Here is a 14,260-nt window from a genome sequence, read left to right as displayed (position 1 = left end):
AGCCGGTGATGCTATTTATTTATTTCTAAAGCTGCCGGCTAAATTTTAATTGCCACTAAATACAAACGAAAATTAGCAGAAATATTTGAATTATGTTTACATCTGTTATTTTTTCATTATAATTGCACTGAGAACAATAAAAATAGCATCACCGGCTAGAGCTACTCTCTGGCGTTCTGGCCATATACTTTGTTTTTCCTTTTGACAAAATTAAGTTTTTGAAAAGTCCCGTAAGAAATTGATTGAATTTCTGTATTAAAAACTTTGCATCATTTGTTCTAATGAAGATATACAAAATCTAATTATATATTTGCAATCAGCAGAAAGAACTGAACAATACTGTTAAATATCATCCCGTTCACACTAAAATTAACAAAATTGGTTTTAAGACCCACATCTCCCCTTAACAGTATAATAGATTTTTACCGGCTTGCACAGTAAAGTAGTCCCATGCATAATGTGAAGTACGGGGGCATGATTTTGAACAGAACTCCATGGCATGAAATGTGCCTCCCATTCTTTTAGGACCAGGAGGACAGCGAGGGGGCAGAGCTTGCGGGTGAAGATGACAATGGTGGTTCCAACCGGCAGCCCCGAAGGGGACCCCCACCCCGGAGGCCTTTCTACCGACGCTACTTCCGCCGGCCACGAGGCATTCCCCGCAACTCGGGAGGAGACCGTGCCAGCCTTCAAGGGGAGGCAAGTACTTTTGCCAGGCACAGTCTGTGCTCCCAGTTTGCATGCTCCCTTCTTTCGCACAGTCACTCTTCTCGACTTTCGGAGGTTTGTTCACTCACCAAAGCACCATGGTAACCACTAGTACTCGCACCATTTTTCATTGCTCACCCCGGTTTTCTTTTGTGGCTTTGCTAGTCTTCAGTGCAACTGGTCTGAACATGTGGCTTTCAGTACTCGACCTAAGAGTCTTTTAACACTGCTCTTGTGGTGAAAAGTTCTTCTCCAGAGTGTGCATTTGCCACTTCCGCAGTCCTTTCTGTGTCTAAAAAAATGTTTGCAACAATGTTATGGCCCATGCTTTTATGTATGTTGATTAAGGCATAGTCACACTAAAATTGCTGTCTGCTGATCTTGGTTTCTTGGTTTGCCTACTGCCAGTGATGGCAGTCTCTCTAGTGTTGCCAGCCATTGCAGCCTGCTGATGGCTGTGTCTGTAGTGCAGCAGCGAAGTCATCAAGTAGCCGATAGGCAATTTTGTTACCACTGCGCAGCGGCATGACAGCACTATCCACATGCCCATGTTACTCTCATGTAACTTGTTTCTGACGATTTCCATACATGCTGTTAGCTGTTTTGATGTGTTTTACCTCTCTGAGAAATGCATGTAGCCTGTTTGCTATGGAAATGTCAAGAGCACAGCTTTCTGCATTTAAATGCAGGTTTAGACTGGCTCTTCCAGCAACACGAAGAACAACGGGGCATGTTGAAAATAATGAAACTTAATTGAAGGTCGAACTGGGAGAAAGTTGTTTACATGTTCGTGTATGCTGCTGCTACAAAGCATAAAGTGATTTGGCGCATTCACAGCCATCTTGACCGCAACTTGAAAAGGCAGCACCCCTCTCCATACGTCACCTGAATTTTTTTGCAGCTGGTTCCTTGGAACCTGCTTGGAAACAGTACTCTCTTTGCTGGAATCGCGCGTCGGAAATTGTCAAGCATTGTGCAGGAAGTCTGAAACTCCCCTTTCTCAAAGGATTGAAATCTGCTAGCATTGGTTTCTTTTCATTTCAGACCCCTGGACTAGCCTTTCCCGTTTGGTGTGCTGCAGTATTGTATACACCAATGCATACATCAATGCATCAATTGAGCTATGCACAAAAGCATCACTGTTGTCTCTCTGCTCGTGCTATTGCTATTTTCCCTGGATTCCACCACGATGCACGCCAGTAGTGAAAGCCACACAGAGCATCGAGAGTTGGCACAGCGTGACACGAGATAACACCTGCTTCTTTGTATCCGTGTCACCCATGGTCATGCTCCACGTGCCCAAAGAGAGAGAGAGAGCAAAGGAAAGAAAGTAAAGCAAAGCGGTGCCCGTCCAGTTAGGATCTCTTCCTCCCTCTCTATCTCTCTCAGCATGTGTCACAGAAGCAGAAAGCAGTAGTAGTATGGTCCCATAGCGGTAGCAGCGTACAGCCCAGTTAGTAGAAGATGGCACTGACTTGAGGTGCAAAGGTGGCTGTCTCGCTTCAGCTGCAAAGTTTGCAACAGTAGAGTCGCGATAATTCAAACTTTCGCTTAACTCTTTCATTACCTTGAGAAAATGGCAGTTTCTTTATAGGTCTCAGAAAAAAAATTATACGCGCGCGCGCACGTGCGTTATTTACCACTACAAATAATGGTCCAGCATACATTGCAGCTTAGCATATTTTATATAATGACATGCTCCTTCCAAAAGTATACGTCACCGAACAAAAACAATTATGACGTAGAACAAAAACTCTAGAAAGCAGCATTTTTGCTGCCTGTTGATAAAAATAATAAAAAAAAAAACATGGTATCTACAAAAACATAAATCTCAAAGGAAATTCAGAATATGCATTTCCAAGATAACCCTGGAATAGTGTCTGAAAAAATAAATGCTTAGTACACAGCTGTTCTTCAGATGCAAAAAAGAAATTAGGACCATTTTATCGCTCATGCCACGCAGTGAAGCAGTTCCTGGATATTGTGAAGCGTAGATGCCCTCCGCACTTTTCCCGCAAAATGTCTGTTCAGCTCCGTAGTCCTCGTCACACATTTTGCAGTTCCACGGTATTAACGGCAAAGGAAGCATGCCGCCGCCTCTTTGAAGGAGCTTGAGCTCAAAAAACAGCGTTGGCTGACGCCGAGATGCAGGGGTCCCTCATTCAAATAAAAATAAACTCTTTAAAGCAGTGAAACCCAACACTGAGATGTTGTGTACGAGCTGAGAGTATGTCAGGACAGTTGAGGTTGACTTTTCAGCTGCTGAGAGAGAATCTTAATTGTGACAAAGTTCAGGCCTCATACCGATGAGGTTGCTGTCAGTTTATAGAAATAGTAGCTCATATTCAAAAATATTTACTTGTGCATGCATCTTCTTTTCAATTGTATTTGAACATGTTCGACTCAATTTGAAATGGGTTTTACTATTTTTTTCGCTGTGCCCTCTGTTTTCTTTTTACGTAAAATAGATACTACTCCTTACTATTCAAACTGGATTAAGTCATTGTTTTGTTTCAACATGCTTACTAGAGAGTGACAGCATCGAGCAACATGGTGTCAGCCTCTCTTGACATAAAACAAAGTTCTGGCTCATTCAGGGAATTTTGCAAAGGTGCTCGGGGAAAACCTGGAAAACTCGAGAAATTTGACAATGTCAACTTGGTAGACACCCTGAGGAAATAACTTAAGAAGTATAGCAGTTGCACAGAAAGTAATGACATATTTGAAATCTGCTTGTACAGTCGACGAGTGATAATATGGACTTTGTGGGGAACGTAAATAAGTCCGAAGTATCGAATGTCCGAAAAAAACGAATTTATCCAAAAAAAGGTTATTTAAGTTTTAAGGCCCTTGTGCAAAGAAGTGGTCAATTCATTGCTGGACGCACCTCCGCTTACACTGAAAACTGAGAAGGCTCAAGTCGGATCCGCATGTGAAGGCCCCAGAGCACACGGCGCATCATCATCATCTGGCACACGACACCGCGCTGCCGACATCTGCAAAGTCTTGAAATGTAATGGCGGCAAGAATTGTAACACCGCATCCTAGCAGGTTACCAATGATGTCTGCATTTGAGCCCGTTGCAGTGGGCAGCAGTTCGGGCTCCTTAGTTGCTGAGCCGGGTTGATTTGGACTACGACTCAACTCATTTGGAGTCGTGGACTGCGAGAGCACTGTTGGTACCATTTGTCGTGAACGGTCCATAACTTGACGAGAAAGTCTTCTTGAAGCCAGCAGAATGCTGTCTGGAACGCATACTAAACAAACAAGCACAGAATGGCGGAACACTGTTCAGAAAGCAAATTCAGCAAACAAGCGGTGGTGCCGGAATGGATGTGATAATCTCGATGTTGATGCGACCTCATAATTCAGGCAATGCCTCCAAGATAGGAATTTGCAGTTAAATCTCTTGAGGCACAATGTTGCGACCAGGGCAAAGCCTCGGGGATTATCATTTAGCATGTAATCTCTGAGGCCATACTTGATGTCTCGTTAAGGTTGCCAGAGGAGATAATTACAGCAGAGTCTGTGTGTGCTGCAGCCACGGGATGAGTCCGGATAATCAAATGTAGACCTGGCGGCTGTCCGAAATATCGGTTGTCTTTACACATTACGTCTATGAGGCCATTGGCGGTGCCACGAAGCGGTCTGGATTATCAGTGTCCAATTTATTGGTCGGCGACTGTGATGTTCTATATGTAGAAGTGGATGGATTTTCAAATCTCTAAAACAATTATTTTAAAAATGTTCTTTCGAGGAGTGTCTCCCCTTAATTCAAGCAAATTTCACATTTTTGGTTGGCCCACTGTGTTTTCCATGTATAGTAGAACCTCATTCATACATTCTGGAAAAAGTCTCGTGAAAGTGAAACTATCTCCACAAGTGATCACCCGAGAGTCAAGTAATCTTCCGTGCCATCAAACTCATTTGAGATTAAGCACTTCTTAAAAGACTGCACAAGCAGTTCATTCATGGGCAGTACCAGGGCACTACAAGGTCCGCAGATCCCTTCTGGCCAGCCTTACATTTAAGGGGGGAAGTGGGTCTTCTTTAATACCGAAAATCATGCAAAAAAAAAAATCAATTTCCTAAAGATGTTATTTTTGGATTCTGCCGCTGCTGATGCGTCAGAGCGCCAATTTTTATTCCTCCTGGATCAGTATTTTAGCTGTAGTAGCATGTTGTATCGCAACAAGCGGGCTTTCCAAGCTCAGCGCTGCTGCTGTTCTACGTTCGACACTGCAGCCATTTTGGTCTCAATCAAAATAGCCACGCTTTTGCTACAATATCCTGCTTCGCCTATTTCTATCCCCTAAGAATTCACATAGAAAATCCACACTAAAAAAAAGAATAGGCGTGAGCCCATTCGTCGAGCCTCCCACGTCTGCTACGCACACTTAACAGCGAGTTGATGTCGCCATCGTGTTTGTCTTTCGACTCAGCCTTTTCTTTTGGATTATTCTCGGAAGATCGCCAATCCGCACAAATCCGGCAAAAAGCTGAAGCAGTTTTCAAACATCTAAAACAAACACTGCGCACGGCGGCAGCGTATTGGCACGGTGCCAAGCTAGCTAAAGGGCATCGCAGCTGTCGAGAGAGAATTAGGTCTGCGCTCTTGGTACCGTTTCAAAACTTTGTTCGTAGTGAAACGTTATCAAAAATTCTGCAGCATACATAAATTCGGGAAGAAGAGCAAAAGAACCAGCGGAAAGCAAGATCACGGCTCAGGTTCATCACAGGTGATCCCAGCGCAGGACAGCGTGGTGGCAGAACGCGATTCATCAGTTGAAATGCCAACCTCTTCACATGTTTCGACAGCCACCTCGGACAATGTCAATGATCGACAGAACGAAGGATCGACAGAACGTTCTTGACAAGCACCGATCGTGCATAACAGCAGAGATCTACAGCTTATCGTCAACTTCTGTGAGCGAGCACCAAATGCAGACGCTCACAACTGTGCACAAGGACTCTAACCCACAGAGTTTTGTTTTTTCTCATTTTCATTTTTTTATAAGCTTACAATCTTCTGACAACTTTATGCCTTTTTGGTACACTCAACTTTGATCATTTTTGTATTGCTTAAAAGCTAAATGTTTAGCAAGTGCAAAAGGGTGGCGAATGTTACTTTGGGAAGGTATACATTTTTTAGACTGTGAAAGAAGAAAAGTATTTCTTATCACTCATTCAAATGATAACAAAAGCTAGAAGCATAAAATCGCTGAACAAGCTGAACAACTACCGAACAAGCTGCTTTGCCATGACAGTCCGAATAAATGAAGTCAAAGTGCAAAAGTCTGCAGGGTATTTACAGCACTGTAGCCATAACGCCAGTCACAAGCACAGCGAAAATGGCTTCAATTTGAAAAAAGAAAACAAGGTTTCACTTCACTCGACCTCCCAATGCATTGGTTGAGACATAAAGGTACAGATTTCCAACACAACACTAAACACCACAGATTTTGGAATATTTGTTTTAACATCATCAATTTTTCTGATAATCAAATTCAACACGAGGGTTATGTTCGTGTAACAAAAATTATGAAAAAAAGCTCCTGTTACAATTGAGTAAGTACCTGAACAAAATGTTCATCTTCTATCTAAATGCACAAAACAGATCGAGACTAAGCATAATCAACGAAAAGAAAACAATACTTTGCTTAAGCTCTTTCATTAATTGGGGAGGTTCCTTCACCAGGCAGAAAACTGGAAGTGGGCTTCACCCCAAGCCACATATGGCTTTGTTTGGAATTTTGTACGGACAGCTTTTGTCATGTGAGCCATAGATGGGCATTTCATTTGCTTTACATAATGTGTGTGACACCACTGTACCTGGAGACCTTGCATTGGTCTGTCTCCAGGCAGAAAACGAAGTGAGCTTCACCCCAAGCCACTTAGGCAGGGTTGGAAGTGCTGCACTTTATGCACCAAACCAATGAGCTGCGCTGCGTTGACAACCAGGGGATCTTTAGGTGGAGACACTGCTATTAAAAAGTTTTCACCATTTTTTCATCAATATTAACAAAACTTCCCAGTCTCTAATATTTTTGTGCTGATTTCAAATATGCAATTCTTTTTCCAATAGGCCATTCAGTTCTGAAGATAAATGAGATTCATTGTTCATCATTTGCAGAAACTACAGAAAAATACCTGCACTACAAAAATTCATATTGGCACATACCTAGGTACTGAAAAACATAAGGAACACAATGGTAGGAATAGCTTTTTGATATAACAAATATTAGTAATTATATAGCAATTCAATCTTCACTGTTCCAAATATGGGTTCCCAACTGTGTGATCTAAAGCAGAACTGAAAATTTTAAAGCATAAATTTCAAAATCTGTTCCTACCATTGTGTGCTTTGTACACTCAGCTAGGAGCCACAACAAAAATTATGGCTCTACTTGCCTTGAAGGCAGAGATATCGCTGTCGCAAATCGGCAAGAAGTGAAAAATCGGGTGTTTTGAGAAAATTAGAAAAAGGAGCTACATTTACTTTTAATCAAAAGTGCAGAAAAAGTTTTGCGATATATTGCAGTGAAAGTGGCTAGAAGCCACCAGGAATGTAGTCGTTCTGACTACGGCCACCCAAATGTGGCAACAACATCGTTTAGCGCCGTTCGCATATTGCATCGCGTGCGCGGCACAAACGTTCAACGAACAGGCACAGGCTGCTCTTCTGCTGGTTGCCGTTCACGCGGGGCGAGCTCCATGCCGACATGACATCACACAGCGTGTGTACGTGATAAGTCTTTGTGGCGAGGCCAGATTCTCGTTTGCTTTTGCTTACTGTGACGCTACTGCTGCACACCTTGCACTTGGTAAGCAGCATCAGTGAGTTCACGGAGTCCAAACTGACGATAGCGACGCCTGCTTCGGTGTCGACTGGTGCGGCCGTAACGTCGTCGGCGCAAGTGAGAAAATCCAACTTCCGCTTTGTTGCTGTGAAAGCAAGAACTTTTTGGGGGGCATTTATTTCCCTCTGCAGCAAATCTGCACGCTGCAACATTTCAGTGTCACGCCGAACACGGCTGCTGTCCGGAACACGCACTCGTTGGTGACTAGGCCTACTTCGGCATCATCCGCGGCTTCGGCGCCGCTTGCGGTTGACGGCAGACTATTTTTGATTTCCGAAAGAATGGAACACTTTTGAAAGTGATAAGCTGATGGCTTCTTCTTTTTGCCGAACTTGTGCCTCGTGGCGAACTTCCCCGGTGGATCGGACATCGTTGCGCACTTGTCACAAACCTACATCACCTGCAAATTGCCTGCAAATTGGAGCAGACGGCAAGAACCTTGCGCAGCCAACCACAGCATGTGTCTGGTCACGTGCGCTAGTCTACAAATTGGATCACGCGTTTGGACTTCATTTTCTTCCTGGATTGCACCGTCCCTAGCGAGCCGGGGGATTCGCTTTCGGTGGGCAATTGAAGAAAGGCTCCTCTTTCCAACGAGACCAAGGTGGCTGCTACACGTTGCAATAGAAAGGGTTGTTTTTTCACTGAATTCACTGATTGCGGGCAAAAGACTCTTTCGCGACGTGGGAAACTTGAATTAAAGGAATAGTAGCTGTAGGTATTGGAAGATGACATTTTCAAAAAATATATTTCTTTCGTGATCTTTTTTCCTGAAAGAGCCGTGTCCCTCCTTAACATGCCTGCAATGCATGGGACACGGGTGTTTTTAGCATTTCGCCCCCATAAAAATGCGGCTGCCGTGGCCAGGATTCGATTCTTCGACCCCGTGCTTAGCAGCGCAACACCATAGCCACTGGGCTACTGCGGCAGATGCCATCCAAGCCTAAGCAATCCGTTCCAGCTTCGGCATCTTTGGAGTCTGGCTGTGCTTAATGGCATAATTGTAACTTGACCACAAGAAAATGCATTACTAATGCTCTATAAAAAGTGTTACATGTTTATATGTGTGTGGACCGGCTAAAGATGACTTGAACTGGCACTCATTTAATTGGGGCAGTTGGGAAGCAAAGGTGCACTGAATAAAAACGGTTGTACAGTCTGCTACGCGTGTAGCTCATTAGTTTCGTTATACATTTTAGCACTCGATTTTGCACCGTATTAGTGCATCTATGTTGATTAATGGGCAAACGCCGTGCGTGTGATGTTCTAAATCTATTTTGCACGTGCACCACATCTGTTTACCGGGATGATAGTGCGGCACTCCGACAAATGACCTGCTAGCTTTTTATTAAACTTCTTGGTCGCAAATATACCATGGCAACTGCAATGGTCACTCAAATTTGCACTCGGGCTACACCATTTTCTGCCCAGCCACACCACCCAAAATCCGGCTCTTCCTGCCGCAGAACACAAGCCAAGGATGTAAAGTTTCGTTTATAGTCAACCTTAGCAGCCGAATTGTGATCGTAATTAAAAGGAAGCTTTAGCTCAGATGCTCCTATCTAAATACATGTAAAAGCAGAATTAGTCTTTCTCGGCAACCAATGTACCAAAGTTGGTGAGGTTTGTTGCATTTAAAAGAAAAACTCCAGGGTGTCTACCGACCGGGAATTCTCAGGGATTTTGTATAGTCTGGAAATACTCGGGGAAAACTCGGGGAATTGATCCTTGTATCAGGGAAAATGGGGTGTAATTTTTTGAAAGAGAACGAGAATCGCGGTATTACTGGCTGGAGTAACAGAGAGGAATCGTGAAGAATATACTTCGACACCGTGTTGTCAGCTGGAGGAGTTGCCCGTGTAAAGTCAACGACCGGCTTTCCGGATGCCCGATAATTCGGACAGCTTCGCAGCACCATCACCTACGCCATAGAGTCTGTGTATACAAGAACATCTGAAATTCCGGATGCAAGAACTCTTCGCCGTCCGATTTTCCGGACATTTTGCCGTAACTACAAGTTCGAAATCACATTAATCAAAGCCACCACCGCCGCCATTTTGATTAACTCGCCGCCTCAAACTGGCGCTCTCGCACGCAGATCGGCTAGCAGCAGTAGCCACTACCGCGGCAACGCTAGGCCTAGCTGCTTCGACGTTCGCTACCAAGCTTTTTGCAGTTCGACACCGTGTTTTTCATTAAAACAATTGGCTGCTGTCAGCAATGTCATCGACCCCACCTTTGTCATCCTCGTAATTGTCTTCGAAGCTCTTAAAGCACGACGCGTTGCATAATGCTGGTTCCCGAAAGTCAGCTTCGCCTTAATACAGCAGTGCCTTGCGGTGAAGCATAACAAGAGTGGAAAGGGGCAATTGTTAAGGGGCACACTATTCCTCAATTATACACGTGTGCACCCGCCATCTCCTGTCACAGTACGAGCACCAATATGCTTAATATATATACTGGCAGGCATTTAGAGCTTTTTCGGGTATGCCTGTGGAGATTTGAGTCCGAAAGGACCCCTCACCAGGTCTGGCCATATTGAGCTGACAAGCTTCACACCGCAGGAAAAGAGATGCACTTCCATTTCATCTGCTTGTTCCCACGTCATGCAATCACCCGCACAGACAGCGAAAGCGCGGGATCATGCTCTGTGATCCGCTTGTGTCTGCCTCAGTATTCGTGTAGAACTGACTTACGCAGCTAGTCAGGTGTCCTCGTACACAGTGCGCAAAATTGTGCACTGCGCAAAACGAGGCAACCGCAACAGCTCGCGCCCGACAGACACCGTCAGCGCAAGTGCGCAGCGTCACAAAAAAGAAAGAATGAAGCTGGAGCCCTTGTTGTATGCGTCACACGATCCTCGAGGTCCGGTGTGGGAGAACGCAGGGAAGCAATTCCGCTTACGAAGGTTAGATGGAGTGAGTGGAGAGAGTGTCTTGCTTGGCAGTGGAGCTCACCTCCTGTAATCATGGGTTGGCGGCAATAAAATATTTCTATCTCGGCTATTAACTCTTTCGTTACGGCAGAAAAGTGGCTAATTTAGAGTGCTTCCAGAAAAAAAAAATTTCTCTTGAACAACGAAACGCATTTAACATTGCTATGCAGCAAATCGTAGCTTATTGGTGTGGCTTTTTATATAAACAAGGACTGTGCTGTGAGATTTAGAATTGTTCACATTTTATTTGTCAAATAAACTAAAGAATGTGCACATGAAAGTATAAACAGAGAAATCAGTGACTGTGCTTAGCCAGAAAATTATTTTGAGAATTCTGAAATATACAAACTGTTACTAGGCCCCTTAGCTATGCTTCCAATATATGTCAATCCTGTACACCACGTATTGCATTTATCGGGGCCCATCAATCTAGCAGCCTTGACGGCTGTGCCACTCGGCGAAGCAGTCCCGTGAGGGCAAGAAGCAAAGGTATATTTCACAAGTGGCGCACATGACGTTTGTTCTGTTCTGTGTCATTGTTTTTTGATAGCAGATTTTGCAATTTCTCCTCCTCTTCATTCTTTTTGGTTGGTGCCGAATGGGGTCCAAGGGCGAGAAGGGGGGTGAGAAAGGAGCATGACCTTCTGCGACTTCATCATAGCCAAATATTTGCTGAATCAGTTCTTCCCTAAATGCAAGCTGGTCAAAGTAGGTGCTTCGAGAAAGTTCTCCAACTGTTCGGTTGTCTTTTCGGTGCTGCTGGAACAGTATGAAACTGTTCACGCACGCGATGTCCACACAGTGAAAAAACAGCGTCTTCCACCAACGTACGCATTTTCTGAGGACGTTGTATGTGGCAATTATTTGGTCTGATTTGTCCACGCCCAACATCCTGGCATTATATTCGTGGAGAAGGAGTGGCTTTCGGATGACTCTCGGAGCCCATTGGCGCCCCCTTTTCTCTCTTCTCTTGGCAGGCACATGCTCATTTGCTGTGTGCATCGTGCTCATCAAGTTTACAGCACGCCGGTCTTTCCACTGCATGTAAAGGATGTTGCCGTCACGAATCCATCTGACATCTCCACGCTCTGCGCTTTTTTTCCCATGATGAGTCTTTCAATTCAACTGGAAAACAGCGACGATCTTTGCGTGTTGTTCCGCATGCAAGAGTTTTGTGCTCGAGGAGATGTTCAAAAAGTTTTTTTGAAGTGTAGAAGTTGTCCATATAAACTCTGTAGCCTTGATCAAGGTACTTTGTACAAAGCTTGTTCACGACGTCAAAGGCTAAGCCATGCGGTCCTGGTGCCTCACGCTTGCCAGTATATACCGAAAATTGAAGGGTGTATCCAGTTCTTGAATCTGCCAGCACCCAGAGTTTATATCCAAATTTCGTCACCTTGTCTTGGATGTATTGCCTTATACCTGATCGAGCCTTCGATTTCACCATACGGTCGTCAACGGCGAGGTTGCGCTGTGGTTGAAACAAATTTGCAGATTCTTGATTTATGTGATCCAGAAGCCAGGACACCCTCCAAGTCTTTCCAACAGATGCTGCAGCTGCCAAGTCCTCCGGGTCCCCTACACTTGGGAATGACAGCAACGCGAAAAAACGGTCCCTTGGCATAATATTTCACGGGAGAAGATTACTGAATATTCCTGTTGATCGCCAGTATAAGTGCAGGCGTGGCACTTCAACAACTCCCATGTAGATGATTATCCCAATAAGTCTGAGCATCTCCAGTGGAGTCTCCCGCTGCCGGCATGAGCTCTGTGCGCACAAACGCTACATAGAGTGACTTCCTCCCAAGAGCCGCCACGTCGAGAGTATGTCGGTCGGTCCAAAATATGCATCCAGGCATATTTATTTGTGTTCTCACACAAAGTCTTGATCACCTCTGTAGTAAAAAACAAGAGGAAAAAAATCCAGCGCTCTTGAGAATCGACGGACGCGTATGCCTATCGCTCCGCCATACTGCTCCGACATGGGCACCGGGCTGTCTCGTGGGCGAAAACTGGATACGGCGCCGTGTACTTGGCAAAATATCCCTGCCGTAGGTTGTTGAGACCCTAAACACAAAAATAAAACTGCATTCGTCAAATCTGAACCGTGTTTTTTTTTTTTATAATTACAACGCGAAGTCAAAAACGAAACCTACCTGCGAGCACCTGTTGACGTTCAGGGCACTTGAGCTGGAGCGTCTTCATCAGAGCTGAAATCTGACGATCCCGCATCGTTGCTTGAGCTATCACTGCTGCTTGGATCACAAAAATCAGCAGCAGAAGCGGCGAAAGTGCTTGGAACAGGAGTCAGTTGTCTTGGCGCCCCGCGCCAACAGGATGCCATTCTCACCGAACTCGAAACCACCTTCAACCACCTTCGGTTCAAATTTCACTTGCGGCGGCGCCTCCGCAAGCAGACAACAAAAAAACAAAAACAGAACTGAAAGAGGAGTTCTAAATGAATCCGCCAGATGGAGCTAGTTTTCTGTAGCGCGGCGGTTTAAAATTTTGCGGGAGATTCAAAGTGATCGGAACTCTGTGTCCGATGGCCTATGGCGCCGTACTGAAAGAGTTAATGAGCCGATTTGAAAATTTTTTTGCGGCAGAACGCTCCCTAGAGGACACGTGACAACTTCCAGCATATCAAACAAAAATTTGCTATAGGGCCTGGTGAGGGGCCCTTTAAGGGCAGTAAAATACATTCATTCATTTTTTCCAACTGCCCTATTTTTCGGACGTTTTTGCCGCCCCTAGGGAGTTCGAGAAATCGGATGTTGACTGTACAACTGACCAAGAGGATGCTTCAAATGGTCTGTGGGGCGAACGCGCGACAGAAGGAAGACAAGAACAGAAAAGACCTAAGCATTGAAGAATGAACGGGAAAGGAAGCGTGCCACTGCTTCTTTGAAGGAGCTTGAGCTCACACAAAAAAAATTAAGTGATGCCGAGATACAGGTTCCACTCGTGCAAACAAAATAAACTCTTTAAGGCAGTGAAACGCAACACTGAGGCATTGTGCGCGGGCTGAGAGTATGTGAGAACAGCTGAGGTTTACTTAAAATCTGTTGTGATGGAGGTTATTACTTGTGAGAAAGTTCTGGCCTCATACGAATGAGCTTGCTATCAATTGATAGAAATAGCTCATATTGAAAATATTTGCTTCTACATGCATCTCCTTTTTATTTTAGAATGTTCAAGTCGCAATGGATGCTACCGGTTTTTTTTTTTTTTTTTTTTTTTTTTTTCGGAGGTTTTATTTGCTATGCATTTAACTAACCCCTCCTTTGTTTTCTTTACACTACTCCTTAAAATTAAAACTGGATTAAGTAGTTTTTCTTTGTTTTTAATATACTTATTAGAGAGTGAAAGCATCGGGTGACATGATGTCAGCCTGTCTTGAAATAAAAATTCTGTCACTCAGGGAATTTTACGAAGCCCCTCAGGGAAAACTTGGAAAACTCAGGGAATTTGGAAATGTCAACTTGGTAGACACCCTGAATCTAGTGATTGCTGGTTTAGAATTTTCGATTTAGGTCGTCAGTCTTTTATTAAAAAGTGGCAAAAATCTAAAATTTTCAGAAAACAGCTATTAAGTTTACAACTCTGGTCACTCTGCAATGAAGAATGGTATCACAATTATGTGAATTGCATCTAATATTCCATTTAAAGCGGACGAAATTGATGTAGACATGAATAAAAAAAATATAGTAATATGGTAATACAGCTTTTGCAGCACCCTTGTACACAACGTAAGAAA

General features: G+C 44.2%; 1 protein-coding gene and 1 pseudogene across 2 annotated transcripts in view; one reads left to right on the top strand and one right to left on the bottom strand.

Moving 5' to 3' along the window:
• LOC126520929 (uncharacterized) overlaps positions 1–14,260 on the top strand; it is a 52,037-nt gene that overhangs the window by 12,752 nt on the left and 25,025 nt on the right. For both annotated transcript variants that reach the window (XM_050169760.3, XM_050169761.3), the window contains exon 6: positions 526–699. In XM_050169760.3, the coding sequence (XP_050025717.1) occupies positions 526–699 (174 nt within the window). The remainder of the gene's footprint in view (positions 1–525; positions 700–14,260) is intronic.
• LOC140216328 (piggyBac transposable element-derived protein 4-like) lies at positions 10,743–12,634 on the bottom strand (annotated as a pseudogene).

The sequence above is a fragment of the Dermacentor andersoni genome, chromosome 3, assembly GCF_023375885.2.
Source record: "Dermacentor andersoni chromosome 3, qqDerAnde1_hic_scaffold, whole genome shotgun sequence".
NCBI lineage: Eukaryota > Metazoa > Arthropoda > Arachnida > Ixodida > Ixodidae > Dermacentor > Dermacentor andersoni.
Note: the sequence above shows the minus strand (reverse complement) of the source record. Positions and strands in the feature narration are given on the sequence as shown.